Below are 27,354 nucleotides of genomic sequence, written 5' to 3'. Positions count from 1 at the left end.
ACATAATAGATTCAAGTTTTCACAACTTAATAAAGCAGCTATCTTCAGAAGATTTCTCTTAATTCTGTTGTTCTTTTTAATTTTAATTCTCTCAGATGAACCAAAGTAGACATTTAAAATCTGCATATTCATGTTCACACGTTTGAAATATTTAGTATTTTTAAAAGTCTGTTAGTCGTATTATAATAATTCAAATTTCAATGCTTAACCCTTTTAATGCCGAACGAAAGTATTTTACCTTTGCGAGGATGGGCGGCCCAATTAGATGAATTTGCTAGGATATGGGGAAGAAGCCCATAAAAAAAACTAAATAAAAATGGTTGCAAAATTTAAAAAGAAACATTATGAAACAGTGAAAGAATAAATTAAAGCCAACCTTACTTCAATATTTTTTTTTAAGTTAAGTGCCCTCACATTATATGACGACATATCGTTGTTGGCTTTTTTCACAAGTGTTGCGAAAGAAGTCGTTCGCAAATAAGGTAAAGAAATGGCGGGAAAAGCTTCAATTACCAATTTGTAGAATAGATCGCGAAATTCCTTAAAATTCTTACCCTCCAGACCTAACGATGTTGAAAATAAAATACCAAACAGGTGCAGTTGCGTAAGAAAAGATGTTGAATGCAAAAGTAAAGTAAAGCATCAAATTACATAATAAAATGAGAATTTGGAGGAGCGGAGAGAATAAATGGCATAAAAAAGGGGGGAGAGAGGAAAAAAAGAAATCTGATATAATAGTAGTGAGGAAAAAATAAGTCAGAAGAAGGTGTCATGCCTGGCGAAGCAAGGGAAAAAATTGAATCCTAAAAAGGAGAGAGAAAAAGCTCCGATTTTTATTGATCTTGAAAATAGTTCAAAATGTACATAGAAATGGCACACATTATCAGCATTATACGCTATTGACATATATGCAATTTTCATTTCAAGCAAAATGTGTGTGTTTTAATATTTCATACAATATTTACACTTCTGAAAAATTTTACATTTCTGGAAACGACTGTGTGATAGAAATTACGCTAAAATGCATAAAATTCTGAATATTATCATATAAAATACTATTTAAAGAATCATAATTTAACTTATTATATCAAAACCAACAACTTAAAAAAAAAGCATAAATGTCACACATTAAAAAAACACCAACCAACATAATAAAAAAACTGATATGCTTTTTGCAGTATAAAGCAGTTGTTTTTTAAAACATTGTATGAAACATTGAAAACAGTTTGAATTCCAGTGCAATAACGTAATCTACTGTTAGAATTTAAGCAAAAAGAATCTTTTTTTTAATAAATTGCAAAAATAAAGGAAAACTTTGTATAACTATTAGATTAATATCATTAAAAAGATTTTTTTGAATTTCAAGAAGTAAAAATACACCGTATATTAAGCCATTCAACGATAACTCGTGATTCTTTAGTTCCTTAACAAATCAATGAATGATTCAGAGCTACTATCTTAAAGGCCGATCACTTCATCTGAATGCATAAAAACAAACAACTTTCTCCGATCAAGTTTTCAATGCTAGTGGGTAGCGAAAACAACCGCGGGCAGAACTCGTTAATTTGCATATAATTGGTCAGAAGATTAATCTTCATACAGTCCTTCTGAAAATGTATGCTTTTAGTTATTAATTTGAAACCTCTGACGCACCTCTAAGCAAAAGAAAGTCCAGGAAAACAATTTTGTTTAAAACTTGCAAACTAGAAGGTTTTCATGATCTGGTTTGATTATAGTATATCATTATCGGACAAGGATTATGAACAGAAAAAGCATATCATTTTTTCATGTTAGCACTTTCAAATTATTGTAGTTTTTCATAAAATTTTAAATGGCTTTTTTTTTCATGTGTTCATTTAAATAGCTAAATTAGATAAACTTCCCATATAAAAATTTTACAACGGTTATTAAAGTGTGGCCCTTGCAATTCTAAAATAGAATCAAATACCCAATCAAAATTCCCACATCATACCAGCGGATTTGAAGTCTATTAAGATCCATTACCCCGCAACATACAGACGAATTGTGGTCACGAACTAGTATTTCTCCGATTCCCAATCCCCCCCCCCATTATGATATCGCGACAACCAGCACCGCAAATAAATTTCGATAAATACTATGCAGGTACATACAAATCTATGTACAAAATACTAGCATGATTGTACGTATAAAAATTATAATATACTTTTTGTCTCAATTACATAGATATGAAGATTATTAAAGTAGGCTTAATCTTTATAGCATAAAAACATGATTCATATTAGTAAAGTAACAAAAATAATAATAAAACCTCAAAAATAATAATAACCTTTAAAAAAAATTGCAACTATTATTAATTGCAGTTTAACGACAGCTATATTTATTGACTGCATCAACTTAAGACTTCTTAAATAATTATTATATTCTTCATTTGTGGTTTTTATGAAACCTTCCTTTCTTTCCAAAACATGCAGTTTATATTCAGTGTTACCATTATTTTAATGAAAGGAGAAAAAAGCAAATATGGATCTTTTTTTTTTTTTTTTTTTTCAAACCTTTATATACACAAAAATACCTCGATAGCACATAAAATGCATATAATGAGAACACTACTTCGTTATTTCCACTTAACTTCCAGAGATAAATATTAAAAAATTACGACAGAAAAAGGACAAAACAAATAACGCAGTGAATGAAAACTGTTAATAACGTTGTAAAGTTAGTTTTCATTACTTTCAAAGCTACTGTCACAAAAAAGGAACTTTTCAGTAGCACAATCACTATAAGGATAACATTTGACTTTGCATCTTAGAACACCACACGGTAACTTTACTAATGAAAAAAAAAATGGAAGCACAAAGAACATAAAAAAAGATAAAAGAAAAAAAAATGATGAGATCCTAGACTAATAAAGCTTTGTGGAAGTGACAGATGCATTTCATGAAAAGGAAACAGAATAACAACTGTGTTCGCAAGCATACATAGAGGCTGGTATTACAAAAGAACATGGATTTCTCAACGCCTTACTTTCTGGCAAACAAACACGGAAATAAAGAAACAAAAAGTCTTGATCACCTTCATTTTATAACAGTTGAAAACTTCCTGATCTCTCTGCAAAGAAAACGAAGATTGAAATTTACATTCCCAAATATAAAGAAAATTTTCGAACATAAACAAACAAGTGTTTCTGGTAGCCCTCAAAGAACGCTTCCAAACTCGTTCGATTAAAACCAAGACTATATAAAAGGGACTGAGATATTACTAAAATTCATAAACAGATTATTTATTTAAAACTATTTCCTTAATTTCGAAAAGCATTTCAAAAGCGTTTTACACAACGGGATATTCATTTATTCACAAATAAGGAACTAGACAACTTCCTCTCAGTTCCACATACACAAGCTGAAGGCTATTTGGCCATGTAGAATATGATGGCCGGTAGGTCCGCGTATATTGTTGATCTTTTGATGCATTTGGGTCTTTACAGTCCTTATACCAAGGTTATCGTTAGAGACCACGGTCGTGTATCAAATGTATGATTTACTAAGTATTAAAAATTATTCCTAGATTAACATGAACTCTCAGAGTTTTCCACTACGAATTTTTCAACATAAGTGAAAGACAATTTTTAAATTCCAAGCAGCGCGCTGGCTAATTGGTTGATTGTTTCGCAAAAGATAAATAACCAACAAACCAATTTTTTAAATTAACAATAAATCGGCAACCTGCCAAAAGATAAGGATATAAATTTTTACCAAAAACTAATTTCGGAATTATTCGGGAAGTCTTTGCAAAAAATGGTAATGGTGTAAATAGTCCTAAAATATTAATAAATCAAACCAAAAGTAAACCCTTCTGCGAGAATAAATTATCATTAATTTATCAGAACACATACAGATAACATGCTTAGAATATTTTGAATTCGAATGTAAATGCAGAAATAACTGCATCGAATTCTCTATCATTTTATCATTTATCAATATTTTCACTGATGTCCTTATATGTAACATCAACTTTTTTTTTAGTAAGTCCAAAAATCTGTAGCGTAAGGATTTTTAAAAAAATCAAATTCCAATTTCTTTGGAAAAAAAAAAATTCAAAAATGTAAAATAACTGCTCTTAAAGAAAACTATTTTCCAAAAATATTTTTAGCATTAAGTTGTTAATTAAGAATATCTTCCCCTAAAGGGGGGGGGGATTTATAACTTTTAAGCTTTACTTTGATAAGAATTCACAAAAGCTAGAGATACCATGAATTTTTTTTTTTTTTGTTTGGTTAGATTTTAAAACTTTAAATATAAGAAGGGTTTTCATAATATAACAAAGAAATGTCGAATTGTAACCAACAGAAAAATAACATATTTTAGGAAATGGGGGGGGGGGATCAGCTCTCTAGATTTGTAACGATTCTAAGGGATGACGCATTGTAATTGCTGCGGCATTTGTTTTTAAAAATCGTAAATGCTTTATTTAAGCACCTGATCCATACACGACCACCTGCTAAAGCTGATTTTTCACCCGTCATAGGCAAGAATTGCCAACATTGCAGACTACACCTCGTAAGATCACGTGCATAGCGACGTATATAGATCGTATAAAATGAACGTAATACCTTCTTCATATTTTCCTCATTCCTTATTAATAAAACATCACACAGAAATTCAAATATAAGATACTGAAATAGCAATTTAACGAATTTTATGTTTAAGAAGATCAGTTCGTCAGTTCTCTGTAAAATAGAAAACCATCTGAATAAAAATAAATTTTAAAAAATCGAGAGTTTCTTTCTTTGGTTTGCTCGTACCCTCCTCTTTGCACATACCCCCCCCCCTCTTTTTTTTATAATTATTAAAGAATTAGTAAAGTTAAGATTTGCAAGTAAAAAAAGTTAAGATCTGTATAAATCTGGCGCTTAGTATACGATACCAAATTTCATCCATTTAATTCTTTGTGCTCTGAAGTTATTGCATTTTTATACACACCAACAACAATCCTTTTTCGGCGGAAGGGAGAAATCTAAAACGCATATTCATCAAAAATATGAGCTCCAGCTTTTTGGACAATCATACACATTTTTAACTTAGCATACGAAGAGTATACTGATTTAAAACAGTAAAAAGTAATAAATTGGAAAGATGGTCATCCCTTAGCAGTATAGTATTTCGGGAAAGATCTTTTTATGCATAACATTTTTTAAATCTAAAAATTATTCTGCAACACATATTTAAACACCATGTTTAAGCCATGTTAAAAGTTATTTTTATTAGTTTAATATCAAAATTTTACAGAATTTTAATCAGCAGTAATTGCATGGCATGCAATCACATTAAAATAGATGTTCGATTTTATAAATATTCTAACTAAGAGAACGTAAGACAACGCATATGAACTAGTAATTTTTCGTGTTAAAGTGCTTCAAACTTATTAATTGGCAACTAGGAAAGTACAGTTTTTTTAATCGACCTGTTTGCGAGTCCTTCTCGGCCAGGAGATTTTAGGCTGTAGCCTAATATGCTTAACTGGAAATTAACAAATAAAATCTAATAAATAATTCCCTTCTATATTGTCCCGAAAGTAAGCTTTTTTTAATTCTTATACCTTAAATTTATAATAAACATCGCATCTACATGTGAATAAAATGCACCACTGTATCATTTAACTGCGATTCACTGTCTTCGAAATACTTTAGGGAGGGGAGGGAGACGTTCTGATACCTCCCCACCCCTCCTTCTGAACTCTATATTTGCATTCACAGATTCGCAAATGTGGCATCGTGCAACATAAAAATGGAGAATATTTAAATTAATATTCCGACTTATGAATGAAGCGCTTGTAAATGGGACATCGCCGAGGCAATCGCCCTAAAATCAGAGAAACGAAATCCACAGGCAGAATGATAGTTCACTCTGAGGTTAATGCAATGTCTCTGCACTGCCGTAGGTTATTAGAGACCTTTAAGTTCGTCTTGTAACTGGCATGCTAATATCTAGTCATATAATCTACCAACAAATTTTGATTTGAAAACCTATAAAAAAAGAAATTCAAGATACATACGGGTCATAACCATTCTCATTCGTTAATCATATAAGCAACAGTGAAATTCATAAATAGTTTGCATGATAAAAAAAAAAAAAATCAGATCGACAATGTATTTTCTTTTAATTTTATTCACAAATAGCATGAAATGAAAAGGTTTTAGCAAAGACTGAATGATTACATGATTTCTTTGAATATTAATCTTATAAAAAATTAGATTACGGTAGTTTTTAAAAACTCTTTTACATAGTTTAATTTTTCGAAAAGTTAAGAGACTTAAAAGTCTTTAGGTGCAATAGATATTCTCGTTTTAACAAAAAAAAAAAAAAAAGCCATTGATAAAAAGATTTGTATTATGATATTTTATATAAAGGTATATTTTATATTAAAAAATTCCTATATAATATTTCTGGAGTAACACTCCTTTTTCTCAACACCCAGCCTGCAACAATGGGTAAAACTTTTTTTTATTTTGACCTCTGATGTAATGTACTGATATGATATATGCTCGCAAACTAGGAGACTACAAGGCTTTACATCAACGAACGATGATGCAAAGCATTGTAGACGGGGATTCTATACAATCCGACGAAGAGATTGGCAACCAATTGTATCCATCAGAATTCTCAAACAGTTTAAAGCAATCAGACTTGTTAATGCAAATTAGTTTTTAAAAAACGTAACTTGTGTTACGTTGAATAGGAATTTAAATGTTAATCAATGGGTCAAGAATGGCCATCACGTGTATGAATACTTTACAAAAAAAAAAATGCTATACCACGAAATAATGACCGACTATCCGACACAACAATCATGATAGTTCTCATTGAAAACTAATTGCCTTTGCAATGACTATAAGAAAGTGTTGCTTCAGACAGCTGGAATATACAATTCTGTTCAGCCAACTGGAAGTCATTAAATCAAACGACAATTTTGCATTAATTACCAACAATGACAAAAATAATTCCATGATAGCATGTCGACATCCTTATGCAGACAGGTACTGTAAATAAATTCGCACCAATAAAGTGTCCTTGTTATTTTGTGTACATATTAAGGTACATGTGCGCATGCATACGCATATTTTATAAACCAGGCCGTTTGACCAAGAGGTACCAAACTTGGCATATATATACTTTGAGAGTGAAAATGTGCACTTCGGAGTGATTTTTTTTTTCATAATTTCATTAAATAAAATGAAGAGAATTTTCCAAATGATAGATTTTACAAATGGCTATATTTTATGTATACATTTAAATTCAAAGATTTATCTTTTCAATGAAAATTATTTAAAAAAAATATTTTTAACTCATTTTACAACATATTTCATAGTTGAAGTGAAACTCAAAACGTTTTCATTGTTGCTGTTAATATTTCATTCTATTCTTTTTTTCCATTGCTGATGATCAATGTTGAAGATTCGGCTTATTTTTCTATATTGAGTAGGCTTCAGTTCAGTATAAGAATTTGTTGTATTCATAATTAATTAAGGCTTAGGTTCAGAATAAAACAATGATGGACATTTTTTTTTAACGCTGATGTTTTTTCCTGTGATATAATTAAATGTAAAAAAGATATAAACAGAAAATTAGGGAAATGCATAGCACAATAAGCGAGACGGTAAAAAGCTTCAAAAATAAGGAAGTCATTATGACCAAATTACAAGAACTATTTAACAGAAATTTTTAGCAACCGTTAACCTCGGCGAACCAAACAGTTTCCAAAGGCAAAAGGTTAATAATAACTGATTAATTACAATGATCATAGCATAAATATTTCAATGAGTATTTAATTTCAAAAACTCAGTAACATTTTTTTTTTTTTTTTTTTTTTTTTTTTTTGCGGGATAAGGAGAAGTTGATTGTGCCAAATGGTTTATTTGTTGCATACATTTTAGTGAGGGAGAGGAGAGATAAATACACTAATATTTTTAAATCGAACAATATTGCTCATATTAGTTGATTGTAAATTTGAATTCTAATTTGAACAAGACCAGAAATCAAATAGTTAAATATTGCAGATCAGTACAGGAATGAACCATTTTAAGTGCATTAAAAAAAAAATTAGGATAGAATTTGAATAATCCTAATCTAATTTTGTTTCTATATCAGCCTTTAATGCTTTCATGCATTTAGTAACCACAGAGAGCAAAGGTGCTAATGCATTTCATTTATTTTTTAATATAACGTAATTAAGTAAAAGCCCACGGTTCTTTTCTTATATCACTTCACTTTTAGCCATCTTTCACTTTTTTCGTGCCTTAATTATTTAAAGTAGGGAAGAAAAGATCTGGAAGATAAGAAGGAAAAATTCTTTTATCTCCCTCCATTTGAACAATCATTCTGTACACTCAGCAAGTTTTGAAGAGGGTTTTTTTTTTTTTTTTTTTGCTTGCACATTATTATTTTCCGATCATTCAAAACGGAGATGAAACATCATGTTTACAGGTTTCATAATTCTTATTTATTTTAAAATCTCATAAATTTCATCATCAGTAGTGGCACGGTTAATGTGTTTAACACGTAATTATGAAATATGACGATCTGTCAAATTCATCCTACATGACTGAAGGACTCAAATGATTCACTATATTTTTTGGCTTTAAATAAAGATACTTTTGCAATTCAAGATCAAAAGTGGAGATTCGAGACGTTTGGTCATCTTTTGATTCATAAGGCCTAAAACAAAAGAATTTTCACCTCGAGAAATATTAAATATACAGGGACCGCGATTATTTAGACCGTGGGCACGAAGGTTCTTAAAAATTCTAAATTTTTTCAAAAATCATGAAAAAATAAATTACAACAATATTTGCAAAATCGAAATAGGAAGAGTTACACAAATAATATATTTTTCATTATTACTTTTTCTTTAAATTAATTCAACTTAACTGGTAACGTTACAGTGAATCCATGTATATTATATTAGTATATAACTCATGAAAAGGATAATTCTTTCCGAAATGTTTTTTTCAAAGTACATCAACAGAAAGTTTTTCTTTATTTATTTATCATAAATTACATTTGGGAGGGGGGGAAAACAGAGAATCAAAAATATTTTTATTAATAACTAGCAAACCAGGTCATTTTTTTCAGACATTTCAGCATCTGAAATGATTAATGAGAAATTCTCACGCCGATTCAAGGGTTAAATACATAGTTCGATGAAATAACCATTAATCATAAACAAACAATAGCACAGAAATGAGCAAAAAAATTTAATTTCAATTTCAAAGAAAGTGCCTAATGATTCACAATGACAAACTAAATTAGAATTCTTTTCACAGTTTGCGACAGGATATTTGCTTACAAATTATTACTACTGTATAGCATAGAAAACATATGCAAATGAAATTGTTGCCATCGAAACGCAACAAAGAAAAATAGGAAGTGTTCTCACCCTTTAGTTGTATGCTAATACCATGTGGAGCTTTTAGGCTCCAGAGAGCAGTGAAATAATTTAGTTCAGTTATATTAATTACCATTTCAAGTAACAAGGGCTATTCTGGAATAGACTTTGTAATATTGAGCAATGGACAATTCAAACTGACATCCCTCTCTCAAAACTTCCGCGCACACCAGCGTGAGATGTTTGCCCGCGACGAATTTAACGGGCATCAAATCCGCTTAACTTATCGAGGTTCGAGCCTGGAATCCTCCCCTTGCAATGCTTTACACCTTACCATCACGCCATGACAATTTTCATAATGTAGAGAAAGATAGCTAAGGGTCTTTTTCTTTCCATCGATCGGGTCCAAAATTTGATGCAGATCCATAATAGAGGTGACGAGATCAAAATACCAAATTTCATTTATCCAAATCGATGCATTTTAATGCTCACATGCTCGAAAATGTACGGACAGATAGACAGTTAAACTTTTGACAAGTTAGATCCAAAATCTGATACAGATCAATAAAAGTTAAGCCATCGTATTCAGAAACTGGCAGACTAACAGATTTAATTAAAAAAAAAAAAAAAAGTATTTCTTGGACTTACCGAGAAACAAGAAAATGTATCTAATTTTCGAGGTTGAATTTTTGCGCAATTACAATATTTTGTCTTCGTATAAGAGAAGAAAAAAAAAAAAAAAAAAAAAAAAAAAAAAAGGACTTATTCAATACACTACAATTTAAAAACACGCTGTTAAAATAGAGCAGAACAATTATAACTATATTAGTCTTATCTCACTGTTCCGGTATCGCTTGCGGTGTATTAGTACAGTGATGAAAAAGAGGACAAGTTAAAATTACTCACTATCTAGGTCTCAAGCGTCACTCAATGCAGTAATACGACGATAAGATACCAGTTCATTTCAAAAGTGTGAACTTCCAAACATTCCCAAAGCATCTTGACAGCTAAGAGATAAGGGAGTCTTCAATAGTACTTATCTGTTGACGGACGGAAATGGAAACCAAAAGCAGTTTTTTTAAAAAGAAAAGAAACTGCATGAGCAAAAGGCAGTTTGTATTCTCCCGCAAAGTTTCCTTCCATATTATTTGGTTCGAATTGTATTTTGCCCACGATCTGAACTGTATTTCCGATATTGATTCGATTTTTACTTATAAGTAATTCATATTTAATGGCGGCTCGTGAACCCCTTTCTTCCATTTTTTTTTCAGTTTATAAATTTAATCGCTTATTCGGTTTTTGCAAACAATATCTAAATTCGTTAACCAATTAATCTTTCTATTCATTCATCTTTAACTGAAAAACAAAGTGTGACCGGGTTAGTTAATGATTTAGTTTGGTTATATTAACGTCCCGTTTTAAAGCAACATGAGGGCTATTTTGGGACGGATGTGATAATTTTGAACCGCGGTCAGACGACGAGGACGACACCTGAGCGGGAGGACGTTTGGCCCCGACGGATTTAACGTGCACTAGACCCACTTAACGACGGATCTCAGGTGGAATCGGGTCTCAAACCTGAAACCCTCCGGTTTCGAAGCCGAGACCTTACTACGTGGCCACAGTGGCCTGGGTTAGCTACTGGAATTCTCTCTTGCCGTTGCCAGATAAAATGATTCGCCGAGTAATAAAATTTCCCTTCTTAGTCCCAATTCCATCTGTTTGAAAAATATAATATCCGCGACAGGAAAAATAAAATTTTAAACATTTTTCATTAATAATTTTTTTTGTCGATTAAAATGATAATATTATATATGTAAATGAATCTGAATGGGTTTTTTTTAACATTCAAATAGTTTTTTTCAACAATTCATTCAAATAGTCAACAACTTCGAAATGTTGAACTGTCTTAAAGCATTTTGCTTTAAGATATAAAGATGCTTTCTGCAACTTCGGTGTTAATCCGTACGCCCCTATTTAAGAAAACGCTGACTAGTAGAAGAGTATCTTTAAGGAAGCAAACATAAAGAAAATTAAATACTGTGATTCTAGTGCTATATGCTGTCATTCACTCAGAATAAAAAAAAAGTTTGAATGAACAGAACTTTTAAGAATAAGTGTGTTCACATTGAAAAACACCACAACACACATACAAACACATATAACAACATAAATTAATAATTCGGCTTCCTTTCAAAAATTCATTTTTCTTTTTTTAATTTACAGTTACAATTAACCTGTTAAACTTGTATTCAATTTGTTTCGGAATGAAATATTTCGTCATACCTAGTTAACAGGTTAAATTTGTTAAAAATTTGCATTTAATGTTTTTCACTGCTCCTGTATAAACAACGTTTAGGATAGACATTCAGAAAATTCTATCACATAAGTTATTCGGTCTATATTTCCTGAAGATACCCTTAAAATCTAAATATAGGGAAGAAACCGAATCAGAATTTCAGAAAGTGCATACAATTCAGGTACAAATAAAACGAATCAGTCATATAACGAGATAATAAATATCCATTATTTGCGAAATAATTATAGCACAGTAGCTAAACACTTAACAAGAATTTTAAAATTATAAATAATACATTTGGGTTTTTTTTTTTTTTTTTTTTTTTGCCATAGTTAAAATAAAATTCGAAACATCAATGCTCTTTAATCACCAACAAGTAAATAAAACCTGTGAACATGTCTTATGCCCGAATAATTTTTTCATTTTTTTAATTCATTTCAACGGCGGAAAAAAAAAAATTATTTCAACCCGATCATTCAGCTATACGTAAGTCGAATACACTACATACAACTGAACAGATAAACGACCTCAAATATGCATTATTTATGAGACATTGCCAGACGGTTATATACACGGCCATAAAGATTTAACAAGTGAATTATTTGTTCAAATAGACGATTACCTTTTGACTCATAGGATGAACTCGAAAAATCGTTTAACGTTTTCTGTTCAAAGCCAGTTTAAAATCGGTATCAGATAAATATTACAGTAAGGGGAGAAGAAGAAAAAAAAAAAAAGAATCCGATTTTTCATCTCACGAGATGAAACTAAAAAATTCATCTAACATTTACAAACGGACCCTTACTATTTATATCAACTTTTCTGAAAAATAAATTGATTTAAAATGCACACACTATATGTACAAATAAAATAGAAAAGTTATACGACCTACCGTTTTAATAAAAGAAAAACTGAAAGAAAAAAAAATTCGCAATTGAAGTATTAAAAAAAAAAAAAAAAAAAAAACTACATCAATTCTATTACATTTATAGCTAATATTGTTAACAGTAAAGGTGCATGAGTGTGTATGCGCGCGCATTCTAATATGCCAGACTGCTTTAACTTGGAACTCAAAAATATGACAGTTATGTTTCCGAACAGTAAAAATGAGAACTTCGGAACAATTTCTTTAAATTTTGATAAATTAATTGATTTTTAATATAATTTAGTATTACGCGAGATTTATATAATTGCTTTTTGGGGGAAATTATTACACACAAAATAAGTTAACTCCTTATGTAAATATTAAGTTTTGATATGTATTTTTTTCCATAACTCCCGCAAATATTATTGCAAAATTCTGCATCCTTTTTAAAAAACTTTTTTTAATGTAATGAATTTAATTATTCTGGAATTCACCCTTAGTTTTAACAATTTTTAAAAACATTTTTGGCATTATTTTTTATTAATAGGTTTTATTGTCGGAATGAAATTCAAATCGTTTCAGTGTTCCATCAAATATTTAATTCATCGCGTGATTTTCTTTCATTATTGAAAGTGAAGGAAAGAGATTCTGTTAATTATACGCGCTGTTTATCTGAATCAGAAAGCGATATTACATTTAAAAGGAAATGTGCAATCTGAAATCAGTTCCCAGAAATTTAAAATTTTAATGCCGAGGGACTGGAATTTATTAACAAGGTTCATGTACGCAACAAAAGAACAGCGATTGAAATAACAAGTTTTTTTTTTTTTTTTTTGCTTAAAATTACTTTTTTGAGGGAATTATAAGAGAATTGATTTTGAAAACTAAATATTAATTTTTTCTTGCTTAACTTAAACCACCAAATGAAAATTAAATATAGCCTTGAAAAATAACACAAAACCTAAACACATCTCCTTATAATGTAGATATGCAAAAGAGAAATAGAATAATAATAAAGCATAGTTTTAAAAAAGAAAATATTGCGGAAAACAGTCATCAAAAGAAAATCGTTATTTTTTCTTGACAAGAGCAAACTATTTTTCCTCAACTTTCCATCAATTTCTCTTTGAGATTCATCGGAAAGCGAACAGTTATTTTCTCAAAGACATCCGGAATAAAAACACATCTTTAATCAATCAATCAAAAAGAAACTCGTTCATCCATTCCTTCATTAATAATTTCTAAGGCTTGAGTCGTCCATCTGAAATTGACAAGAGAAAAAAAGAACTGAAACCAGCAGAAGTTATAGTCAACATTAGCAGATTTAGTAGGAGATTGTGAAGTTATATCAAAAGCGGTGAAAAAAATTATGCAGCCTTGACTTCCTGACCATCGGATCAAAAAATACTTACAAGGAAAGTTCAACACGTGACATTCAAATTATCGGATCCAGCGAAGTATTGTTCTGGGTGATTAAATTTTCTAGAGAGTTCCAGTAAATTGGTACTTTTTTTTTTTGCACAGAAGTTTTAATAAAAGAAAGGAGAGCTATAAAAAATTGCTTGAAATACGTAATCAAAAAATAACATCACTATAAATATGCAGTTTCCTGCATTGAAAGCATAAAACAACTGCAACCTATCAAAATAGAATATCCTAAACACGAAATAATTATTTCCTATACTATGAAAGAAAAAGTACACAAAGCAATTAATTCTAATTCTTACAGTGTAGTTCAACCTCTATAAATAAATATTTTTCAGTTCTTTTAAAACTGTAGGAAATGGAACCCGCGATACAATATCGCACTCTATGCAACTAAAAACCTCGAATTTATAAATGAAATGACCAGATTCTCCGAATTTCCCCTCGAGGCAGCAGCTGTCATAATAAATAAATAAAATCAATTTATAAACAATGACACAGTTAATTGAATTTGTTTTCTCCAAAAAATGGGAATAGATCAGATAAAGCAGAAAAGATATTTTTAGCATGGTAATGTGTAAAGATCGAAGATAACCTGTCAAATGCAACATGCATGATGCAGAAGTCGTTCTGAAAGCTCTTCAACGCAGAATGTTGAACCTAATGCATCCGAATTTGGCATTCAGTTTTTTTTTTTTTTTTTTTTTTTTTTTTTTTCTTCTTCTTCTTTTCTTTCTTTCTTTTCCAAATTCTTATCTCTCACTCTCTCTGTGTGTGTGTCTGTCTGTGTGTGTGGGGGGGGGAGGAGCGTCGAAGATTCATATTCGATGTTCTAGTATTTGCGCACTCCAGTAGGTTCTTTCGTAACTATTGTTCGCCAATAGCACATGGCTAATAATATTCAAGCGCATTTATTAAAGAGCATACTAGAAAATTTCAAGCAAATCCTACCCGCTAATTTTGCGAAATTTTCCGTATATTTTACAACACTCTTCATTGCTTTAATTACTGTTTAAGTACCGTCAATTATCAAGCTAAAAATATGCTTTTTTTTTATGTTCACGATGTTTTTGCGATACAATATATAGTAATTTTTTTAAAATATGAAGACGAATGGACCGACATATTTTCCATTTAATGCTACTATGTCTAGGAATACAGATTAGTATTCCCCTCCCCTTCATACATGGAATTTCACAGATGGGCCGTATAGAGAAAGTGACCATAATATACATACAATACAATTAAAAGGGATTCTTCAGATGTTAATTTTTTTTAATTTAAAAAAATTAATTTAATCTATATTTAATTAAATCAACGAAAAATGAAAATGCAGAGAAAAAAATTAAAGCGAAATAAGCTAAACAGTTATCTAATATATCAATAACAGGATTGATTATCTGAAACATTTAAATCTAATTCTTTCTAAAACCGAAGTACATTTTAATCTGGGATTAAGAGTCAAAAATTAGGACATTCTGGGAACTCCATATTAACTCAATTCTAATACCATTCGATTTTATTCAAATTGAAATAAATAAGATATTTAATCGTTAAATTGAACAACAGCTGTGATGATCAAAAAAATTCAAAGCCGATGAAATCAACATGTATACTAGTTTGGAAAATAAAGAAAAGCCGATTCCTTTGATCTTAGTCTAGCCGAAGATTACTTCTTTCACTCAAAATCTTCTCGTATCTCTTACTTAGCATTGTCTTCATTTCTATTTAATCGTCAACTCGAATCTTAATCTCGAAATTTTTTTATCTGATAGACGAATGCTGTCATTTACAAGAGCAATTTAAACTGGAGCAAGTAGTATATGAAAACGATTTTTCATCTGCAGTAGATTAAAAACAATTCAACAAAAAGAAAATTTCAGGTGAATGGTCTTGAATTCGCTGCTTTATTTTTTCATAAGAAATGTCTGGCGAGAAAAGAGTTGCTGCGATTTCATGTTCGATCGGACCACATTCCCTCCTTTATAAAAAGTTCCGATGCTGAAGCAAAGGTGACGCTTAAGTAGAGGCCTGAAAATAAATGTCTACAAAAACGTCTAGTGAAGATAGTTGTTGCCAAAAAATTGAATGAGGCAAAAATGCAATGACCTAGAAGTTTCTAAAACTTGCTTGAAGACCGTGGCCTAGAAACACCAACCGATAATGAAAGGAGGAAAAAAAAACAAAAAAAAACGTAATTGCAAGGAGGATTCAACCCAGGTGGATCTTCCAAACTTTGTTAACTTAATTGAGATAAGCTGAATTAATCACGTTCTGTCCTCTCTTTAATGTTAGAAGTAACAGGTTCACGACTTTCTTCAGTATTATCTTACATTGCTCAGACACATAAATTCACACACAAAAACCTATGCACTGCATTAAAAGAAAAGAAATTTTTCAGAAATTAAACTATTATTATAAGATTGACATGTTTTTAATTGCTTCAACAAAACACCAAATAGAAAGAAAAAAAATACGTCACATTTAAGATAATGATTAACGTCACAAATAATAACCTGATTAAATCATTACAGTATAATTTGAAATATTAAATTTTGATGGGGAAATATTTTTTAATATTTTTTTAACCAACGTTAATTTACTTTTGATTTGTTTTCAAATAGAATCGAATATTCAACGTAAAGCATTTAAAATTCCATGCAGCTTTGGATAATATAAAAATGATAGTAAAAATCATTTGCGTAAAAACCTAGAATTAATTTGTGACAGCTAAATATGTCGAGCCTTCACTGGAAAAGAGTAGTAGAATATTCTTTTACGTCCCGGGGAGGTTCAAGGTAAAGGTGCCACTGCGTCACTTAGGTAAATGAGGTGAGGCAGTGTCAATAAGTAACACGTGGACAGAACGAAAACAACTTGCGTAAGAAAATGACCGGAAAATAAAAAGAACTACACCGAGGACAGCAGCAGTTGCGTGAGAAATAACGGGGAATAAATAAAGAATTCTTGATCAGAGTTACTACGCATATCAATATGCACATAACTGTTTAGCGTCAGCACTACATCACGTTATATTAAACAGCTACCCCCATAAAACAAATAATCACACAAAATAAAATCTTCGCTGAATCAATGAATCACTTACCCTTTGAAAAACTCATTCAATAAATTATAAAATTCAAAAATTTAGAAAACTTTTAACGGACTTAATGAATACAATTACTTAGAAACGTTCCGCTTATTTCAAAGAAATTGTACTTTTTAATTATTTTTAGTATAATATTTCAAGTCACATTTGCTTGATAAATTCAGTTCTGGTTAGAATGCAGAAGTAGAAAATCATATCGTATCGCGATTTGATTATTATTATTTAAATATTAATTATATCGTCTTAAAAATTCATGACATTTTTTGGTGTTGTATCTTTATTTTTAACGAAAAAAAAATGCTAGGCTAAAATAAAATGCATGTGTATATACTCACTGGCATTTATTCTTTAAATGAATCATAAAAAAAAAGAGTGACTTTAACAATTACATATGTTTAACTATTTAGTTTACAAAACTTCTTTTGATTCAATTTTGATAAGAGCGCATCATACAAACTAGTTTCTTTTCATTTCTTTGGCAGGAACGTGATGAGAATACCAACTCAAAAGAAAGAAGAATAACTGTACTTGTGTCTACCAATCCTCAAGCTACTTCAGAATCAAAATTTCAATCAACGCTGATATGAATATACACAAGGTCAATCATTTAGCATAGAAAATTCCCGTTGGTCTCCTCTGAACCGTAACGTCACGACAGCCCAAAGCTAACTGACTGTACTCCATCACATTTTACAATCAATCCAGATCTAATTGCAAACGGAACCTTCACTGGTCATCTGAAAGTCGATATCTACTACGAATACATGCATGTATACATACATGCAGTAGAAGCTTTTGAAACGTTCAAGTTCATCCAGCTGCGAATGGCCGCCTTGAAGGCCATGCAAGCAGAATACGAGAGCTGATGCTGATGTTAAAAAATGATTTCCTCTTGTAAGAAATCGAAGATAACAAAATTCAAAGATTTCTATGACTGGTAGCAAGTTCTCACTTCTTCCGATATACCCTGAACAGCAAGTTACCAACCAAGTTACCGAGAAACCAACGAAATTTTATATTCGCGTATTCAAAATAATAAATTGGTTTCGCTTCATTTATAATGAAATACTTTTCTTTAACTATATCAAGCCTGCAAAGGTGGAAGTTTTTAACACATTTTTTCTTCTTTATTTAACAGCGGCTTAAAATTTTATACAATACCTATGATATTGTGAAGGAAGTAATTGCTGAGGATTATATGGCACAACAAAGGTTAAACAGCGGCAGATTTTCAAAGAAAAAAACTTTTACAATTAAAAATAAAGAAAATTAAAGAAAAATTATACAAAATAACATTTTTATTTTCATCGAAAATAAATTATATTACAAAAAAAAGGATTAAAATATTAATTTGCTTATTTGCCACAACATTTCACAATTTTACTATCCTGAGTTAATATTAATATTTGTAGTAAAATATTTTCTACTTTTATACTATATTAATAAAGGCAAGTTGAAGATCATTTATTTATGTATTTTATTATAGCAAGAATCGAAACGAAACTTGATTTTTTTTTAATGTAAAGAATAAATATATTTAACGCATGCTAAGCACTTCAAAAAATAATTCTTTGTTGCCAGGACCTCCCTCCCCCCCCCGGCCCAATAATAATTTCAACACACTTTTTCAATCAATTGGACGAGAAGATATCTTAACTTTTTTGAAAACAGAATAAAAGTGTTGCAAAAATTTCGACTATTTCCTTAAATTCCAACTTCATGAACTTTTTAATGCCTCCAGACGGAAATACCACGGTACTGGCAATCCAAACTAAAACGAAATTAGTCACAAAGTTTAATAATGAGCTGTTATTATTAGTGAAAACGCAAATCGGAAACAATTTCACATTTCACAACTGCTGCTTCAATAACGTAAACAATAATTTTGAGAGGAGGGAAAACGTCTGGCAACGTTACTAGTTCTCTTTTTTAACCTTAAGGCACATATGCAACCTATAATCAGCTCTGTGATTATTCGTTATCTAGTTCCCTCCTAACGATCATAGCGAATGGCCTACTTTGAGGATGATCCTACAACGCTTATTTTTCAATACACGTTTAATGAATTCTATTGCAACTGTTATTCACAATGAAGTAAAAACAAATCTTAACACTATACTAGTAACTTTCCTGTTAAAAAGCAGAAAGAAAACTAGCATAATCCTTAGAAGACGCTGATAATGAATAAATTAATCGATATTTTCAAAATACTAGTAATTTAAATTAGTGATTAAATCTTAAAGTCAAGAACTGCGTCATAATAAATAAGGTTTTCCGACTAGAAATGGGGGCAATCTAACTATCCCAACAAATCTTTAAAAAAAGGAACTGTAGTAACATGAACTATTATTTTTCATTTGTCATTTTCTAATAATACCATAAAATTCACGCTACAAAACATGAAAAGCAAAAATGATACTAAAGTTCTTCTGATGTAATTTTTTCCTAATGTATAATCAATTTAGTAATGAAAGTTTCAGTTTACAATTCAATAAAAAGGTTTACTAACCATTAAAATTTATCCGCGCGCTTCATTTAATAAATATGAAAATTATTTTAGAGATAAATTACCTTCAGTAACAGAAAAGGGGGGAAAAACGATAGATTTCTTTAATTTAAGACACCACAACTATTAGTTATAAATTACGCGATAAATATATATACACTGAATATAAACTGGTTTTTAATCATATTAAGATCTAAATAGACGGGACAGAATTTCTCGCAGACTCTCTAATAAAGATCCTCCGCCCCCCCCCCTCATATAAAAGTTGCGGATTCTTTGCAAGGTCGTGATTGCCAAGTGCTCAGTTTTTATTTCTTCGAGTTCGGCACATGAGCGTTTTGTCCTTTGCAGTATAATGAAGAAAAGCAGTAAGCAATTCGGACGGATTTTTTTGCTCTATTGAAACCGAAATTTGAGATCAAATTTGATACTGCCTTACTCAAATAAGATACTAAAACTGCGTTTTATCCGTCTAATTCTCAGCTTTTTTGAGTTGCACCGTTTACATACAAACACAGATTTCCATTCGGTGGATTTACAAAATTTGATAGAAACTTACAAATATAGTATACTGCTAACAAGCTCAATTTTACCCTCTAGCTCAAGGCATTTTTAAGGTTTAAAGACAGACATAATTCAAAAGTGTTGTTTTAGGACTCGGGAAATGTGGAGATTTATCACATTTTATAGCGAGTTTGAATTCTTTTTAGAACACTTTTCCTTTGTAAACTTCGGATACGAGGACAAAAGCTGTGGTCATTTCATGATTGTCTTAATAAATATTTTCTAAAATAGAGTATAAACCAGTAACTATTACAAACTAATAAAGTTTTGTTTTGTTTTGTTTTAACTTTCATGACACAAAAATCAAATAGAACTTAACACTCATTAGCTTGCGAATTTCCCAATAAATAAGCACATTTTGAAATCACCAATAAAATACTCAAAATTTAAAAATTATATTGACAAAAATATCTCTTAAAAATGCAAATATATTAGGATAAGGATTATCCACGATTATTTTCTTTAACTCATAACCTTTCTAACATGGGTATGTTGTTACATATTTTAATATTTCTACTATGAGTGTGCCATTAAATATTTGAACTTGTCTTAGATTCATTGTTGAAATTTCGGTACAATTGAAACAGGAGTATTTTACAAAAATGTATCAACAATAAACGAAACTAATAGCGATAGACGACTTTAAATTATATTAGTATTTAAAACAAAGTTTTTTAAAGTTTAAATAATTGTTTTGTTATTCATTCGCTTGCAATGGCAAATACTTAATGCAACTGATACATTACTGTATAGTAATTTTTTAATATATATATATGTTGAAATTTTGCACTAATTGATATCTATTTCGTGAAGACACCCTACTGAGAACAACATTTAATCATTCTCCCAAGCACAGCTTTTTCGAGATATTATTTGTTTGGATTCCTCAGACGTCTAAGAGAAAAATTTATACACAAATGATATCTTACATGCTCAACTTCATTTTACAGCACATGAATAAAAAATAACCAATATATTTGGAAAATATGGAGTTATTAAGGTGGATATAAAGAAAATAAAATATCCCGGCAACCAATATTTTTAAGATTTTTTTTTAAAAATAAGGTTTACATTTGATCTACATATGTAATATGTTAAGAGAAAAATCCATCGTGTTTTATAAAATACGATATATGGGCATTATTTTAAACCCAAATATTTAACATTATCTTTGGAGAATTTATACAACCTTAAAATAATATTGAAGGAATTCCAATTTTTATTCTTCGATTTCAAAATTATAAAATAAAAATAATATCCAAGTCCATTTTTTTTATAACTGCCTTATTTTTTTAGGCAATCCATGCAATTCCATTAGCAAACTTGTTTTAGAATAGAATATACACTTTAATTTTGGGAACCGAGCAGGATTAAAAAAATAAAAAGTTTTTAAATATCTCCGGCAGATTCTATCTTGTGAACTGAGGCAGAACGGTAAGTACTCAAACGTCAAACGATGAGGGGGGGGGGAGAGAAAGGAATACAATTCAAAACCGCTCAACTTGAATCGTACGATATGACGTCACCTCGAAAGGGCCAACGAAGAACCAAACATCTGGGGGTGCAGACGTCACGTGATTCGATCTTACAGAAATAATACCTTAGTCACTGGCCGAAGTTCTGTACGGAAAATTACTACAATTTCGTCATTTGACATTATTTTCAGATATAAGACGGTAAAATGATGCATCAGAATAAGGTGGCATGGATCGAACGATGAAAAGTTATGCAATTTATATGAATAACATGATGCTGCAAATTCGGAATTTCTGTATAATAGCTTTACAACGCTCAGATTAGCCACTTATTTTAAATGATTCGTTTTTCTATTCTAAAACAGCCGATGCTATACCACTCATAAATCTACAGTGGCATATTTATATCATATTTTACTATTTAAGCACCGTTTTTGCAATATTCATCAGAATATTTACTCATCAACGTTTAATAGCATCCCATTAAAATAACTACTTTTTATGAGATGAAAACACACTGCATCTAAAGCCATCAGATAGTGAAAGAAAACGATCAAATTTTATTTTGTTGATAAGTAATTTTCATTCAGCACTTCCTTGATGTAAAAAAATAGTATTTTATTGAAATAAAAAGGAAAGGTGAAAAGTCAGAATGTTCATATTTAGCATCGCCTTGCTCTAGAAAGAGTTTGGCATTCCACCAAGCAGCAGCAAAGATGAGAAAAAGAAAAGAAAAAAAAGGTTCACAACAACAAAACAGTTCAGTGACGTTTAACAAATTCGAAGCACCAAAACTTTAAACTGCGCGAACACATCCGTTCATAATTAAAGCTTTTTGAAATCAAAAATATAAATAATTAAGCAAAGAAGTAGTGTTTTAAGTGCTCCGTAAAGTTACTATGAACATTTTCGCTCTGGCATTAATCATGCAGAGCAAAGTTTTAGAAAATTGGGAACAAAAGTTACTGATATTGCAAGTCTAGATAAAATTCATAAATATAAAAAAAAAAAAGTCATTTAATAATCATTAAAAGAAATTGCCAACTACAGATTTTTTCTCTCATTTACATAAAATCGAACTATAAGAATTTTACATAAAGGCTACACAAAATCAAAACAGCAGAAATAAAAATAATGTCTCATTGGCAAAAATTATGTATTAATATCCCAAAATTAAATATTCAAGGGAGGGGAATGAAATATATTATTATGGAACGTAACTATTTTTATTTGCTCTATTTAGAATTGATTTCTCTTTTTTCTTCATTTTCTCTACAAGTCAACAAACTCTATCCTCTAAGTAATTTCACAAGATTAAAACCAAATTTTCAGTGCTACTTACTTGTATGCAATTCCTCAATGAATTCTGACCACAAAACAATAACTAATAAAAATTGAATGATTAAATTTTATACTTTAAAAATTAAATTTCAACATTTTTTTCTTGCTTTTTTTTATGAATTATTTTACTTTATAATATCAACTATGAGAAGTGACTGATAAGAAGTAAAAAAAAAAAAGCTTCATTTTGAAATTTCCCTGACAAGAACTACTGCAAAATAAGAATACTATAAAATAATTTATTTTCAAATCATGTTATGTTCAGTTATATTTTTTTAAAAATATTTCAGAGAAAATTATTTTAATCTTTAATATTTTAAATTTTCTTACTTCTTTAATTGAATTAAAATTAAAATTTATCCTTTTTCTACCTCTCACAACACTTGATTTTTTTTTTTAATTTCTGAAGCAAAATGTGTTATATAGAAATTTTTTTAATGCATTTAAGGACAATCTTAGGAGGTATTATGAAGATAAAATGATGCCGAGCTAAAAACATTACTTTTTAAAATCAAATGTAACAAGAAGGCAAATAATTCATATTTTGTCCCAGGCACCACTTAACTTTGCCAATCATAAGGCCTGAAATTCAATGAAATTATAAAAACTGGGCCTAGTTTACAATCAAAGCTCATTACCTTCAAAAGTTTAAAAACGTATTCAATACTTACCGCATTTTAGTTCATCAGACCCATCTCCACAATCATTTTCTTCATCACACTGCCAAGAAATTGGAATGCACTTTTTAGATCTACATTGAAAGTGGTGAGAAGAACATTGACCTAAAAATAAAAGTTTCTCAAATTCAAAATAATCATACTAAAAGCAATTTTTTTGCAATTTAAACTAAAAACCATGTTATTATAAACAAAATGAATCAATCTAATAATTACTAACGTAAAAAAAAATAAGATAACACAACAGCAAGCAGATCAAATTCCATTTTTTAAGTACTTAAGCTTATTATAAAATTATGCATAAGAATTCAGAAAAAATTTTAAAAACTACAGCTACCATTTATGTAGTATTGATATTCGTATATTAATAACCTTTCTTTGTCAATTGGTATTCAGCCGATTTTAAATCCATTTTTATAACTCAAATATTAACTTTTTATTTTCAGTAAACAGCAGATATTGCAAACATGAATTAATTTTTAGCATGCCTTTGCAATATTTCAAAGCTCTAATATAAATGCATAAACACTAGGAATTTAGAAATTCTTTGACAAGGAAATAGGAAAGCAGGTGTATAGAGAAGCACCAACTAAATAATTATGAAAGGAAAAGGAAATTCTGTATTTGAGTTATATATTTCATTCAAAGAAAACAAGGAAATATTGAATATCAGAAATATTAGGCACAGAATTAAACATAGTAATTTGAATGCAAAATGTAGATTTTCTATTTTTCCTTAACTTTTCATTTCATGAAGAATAAATTTCAATAACTCACAAAGTCAGGGTAATTTTCTATACCAATTTATGGTTACAATCAATCACTATTAATTAATTTATTAATTTAAGAATTATTTTCTCTATCATTCTTCTAAAATAATATTTTTTCTACATTTAACACAAAATGTTTAATGAAGTATTCAGAAAAAATTTATTTATCCCATTTGAAAGAGACTTAGGACTAAAATATATTTCATTGTGGGATTGCAAGGATAATCAGTATCTGGGACATAGTATTTACAATTCATTTCCCCCGATTTCATTTCTGATTTCGGGCTCTAAAACTAAACAATAAATGAAAAATATTATATTTGCTAGCCATGCATTTTGATAACTACACTTTATTGTATACAACTTTTATCCATTCTTAGGCAGTATTCATATTTATTTTAAAAAAAGAAGAAAAAACACTAAACATTTATGCAATAGTTTTTTTATTGTCATCTAACCTCGATCAATCAACATTTTCAATTATTTAATCTGAATAAAGCTTTTACTTTTTTAATGCTGCAAAGTTTATACAAATTAAAAATTATGTTTGTCTAAGATCAAAATAACATCAAATAGGTTAATAAATAATAAAAAACTATTATTTATCTGATCATTTTAGAAAAACAAATTCATTCAAATAACCAGGCATTAATAATAATTGAAAAATATTAGAGAGTTAACTAGATTAAAAATTAGTTATGATTACTTATTATACCTTAATGTTTAATTTAAAAAAAAAATAACCAGGCAGACAAAGCTTACAATAAGTTAAAATTTTTTAAAATGAAAATTATTAATTTAAGATATTAATTAAGGTAATAATTACCTAAAAATAATTAATATTAAAATTTTAAATAAAAAATATTTAAGAACTATATTTTAGCAAACATATACTTAGAAATCCTAGCAAAAGAGGAAATTTGATTCACATATCTTAGGCTCCAAGTATTAAAGTAAAAAATCACTATTAATATTTAAATTCTACTATCTACTATCAGTTTACATTGTGATTATCAGCCCAAAAACACACATAAGACAAATTTTAAATAATTATCAATGAATCTGTTTTTAATTTATTTTACAGATTAGTGAAAAACAAAACTTGAAATTCATTTTGAATATTATGAATTTACAAAATAGTTATTCAATGACCAAAATATTTTAGAAAAATATATATAATTATAACAAAAATTTGTTTATAAAATAAAATGGAATTGCATGCAACAATTAAAATATTAAAAGAAATAAAATAGATAGTTTAAAATATTAAATGTCATTAGAATCCAAATGAATACAAAGTTATGTATTTATATATGATTACATTCAATAGGTTTATAAATGATGTTGACAAATAGCATTAATGAAAAATACATTTCAATATTACATCAATCAGGAAAATATATTTTAAAATTATGTGACATCAATAAATATTTTTAAAATCCATTGCTTTTTTTTTTCAGATTTTATAATGATCGTAAAAGTAATTCTTAAATTTTGATGACGTTATTTTATACATCGAAAAGTAAAAATATATTAGTATACAGTATCATTAATCTTATGAGAACAATTTGTTTATGCGACTTTTAAATTCAAAAATCATTGTAAAAGTGAAAATAAAAGTTGGATATTTGCCTAATAAAATAGAGCTGTGCATTTGAAAAGATTTCATTTTGTTTACATCATCAATTTTACCTTCTCTGAATAAAATCTTTAATGTAAACTTAAGTCACTCTTAACATAAAAGAAATCAATTTCTATAAAAAAATCGCAATCTGTTATTTGTGTCCTTTCAGCATAAATTTATCACTTCTTTGATTATTATATAAGAAAACAGAACTAAATATTTTTCAATTCAGAAACTACACACATTTATAGTAAATCCCTGCCGGCATATTGCAAGGGCGGCACCATGTGAGCACACCGTACGTTAATGAATACTTTTTTAAGAATTGGAGAAAAAAATATGAATGGGAACTTACCGTCAGCCTGGAGCGCAAACACTGACAGAAGGAAAACTAATGTAATCAATGTGTTAAATGGATTTTTGAAAAATATTAGTCCCATCGCGAGAAAAATTTTTGGAGCTTCGGGAGCTATGACTGCTCTTGAAGCTACGAACTAGACGTAAAAGAGAGTACTACGATTACCGGACTCACTTGCAGCATCGGTCGCGTGACGTAGACAGGCCGCTGTGCTGCCACATCTTTCTGAAAGGATTCCATTACTCGCGCGCACCCCCTAAATGATTTGTTAACATTTAATTCTAAAAATTTTATTACTCCATTATAACTACTTTGAAAATTCTTTTCGAAAGTGTAATAACTGTTTTGTTATCAGTTAAAATCATTGATGTTTTTAATGAATGAAGAAATCGAAACTAGGCTTTAATTTTCAAATTATGGAGGATACAGTGGCAGTTACTGGAAGATCCTCGAACAACATCACGCCACTGTCAGTATGGCATGATTGGTCTAAAAATTTCTTTTTTAGGGGGGAATGGAAGGTGTGGACTGGAGGTGTGTGTCTAGGAGATGGTGTCATTGAGGCTTAGACGGTGGGGGTTGTAAAAGAGGGGTGAGCGGTCTCTTCAGAAGTAGACCGTAGATAAGAGAATAGGAAAAGGCGATTCATCTGAAAATTGCATTTCGGTCATTTGCCCCTTCAACCGAATTATTTTTTCCGGTTCGGTGGAATTTAAATTTTTTTTTCACAAAAATTGGTTTAAATGGTTTTATTTTTAGAAACCTGGTTTACTGTTAATTTCAGTTTAGTTTTGATCCTTCGATTAAATTTTTTAAAATAATGGAAGAAAAACAATGTAAATTTTTGAATAATATTGCTAAAAATTTATGCTCCTAGAATTTCTTTTATTTATATTTCGTAAAACAGTAACTTTAAAAAATAAGAGGAGAAAAATCTAATTTATTTCAAAAATGTGGTAATTGGGCGTTAATTTTAAA

The 27,354-nt window shown here is 29.6% G+C and overlaps 1 protein-coding gene across 2 annotated transcripts in view; it reads right to left on the bottom strand.

Annotated features, from left to right (window-relative positions):
• The window catches only part of LOC129983758 (very low-density lipoprotein receptor-like), a 48,390-nt gene extending 21,859 nt beyond the window's left edge, over positions 1 to 26,531 (bottom strand). For both annotated transcript variants that reach the window (XM_056093374.1, XM_056093375.1), the window contains exons 1-2: positions 26,374 to 26,531; positions 23,619 to 23,729 (exon numbers count right to left, since the gene is read on the bottom strand). In XM_056093374.1, coding sequence (XP_055949349.1) covers positions 23,619 to 23,729; positions 26,374 to 26,458 — 196 coding nt within the window. In that variant the 5' untranslated portion in view covers positions 26,459 to 26,531. The remainder of the gene's footprint in view (positions 1 to 23,618; positions 23,730 to 26,373) is intronic.
• Between the last annotated feature and the right edge of the window lie 823 nt (positions 26,532 to 27,354).

The sequence above is a fragment of the Argiope bruennichi genome, chromosome 9 (genome assembly GCF_947563725.1).
Source record: "Argiope bruennichi chromosome 9, qqArgBrue1.1, whole genome shotgun sequence".
Taxonomy (NCBI): Eukaryota; Metazoa; Arthropoda; class Arachnida; order Araneae; family Araneidae; genus Argiope; species Argiope bruennichi.
The sequence above is the reverse complement of the archived record's forward strand: the minus strand, read 5'-3'. Positions and strand labels throughout refer to the sequence as shown.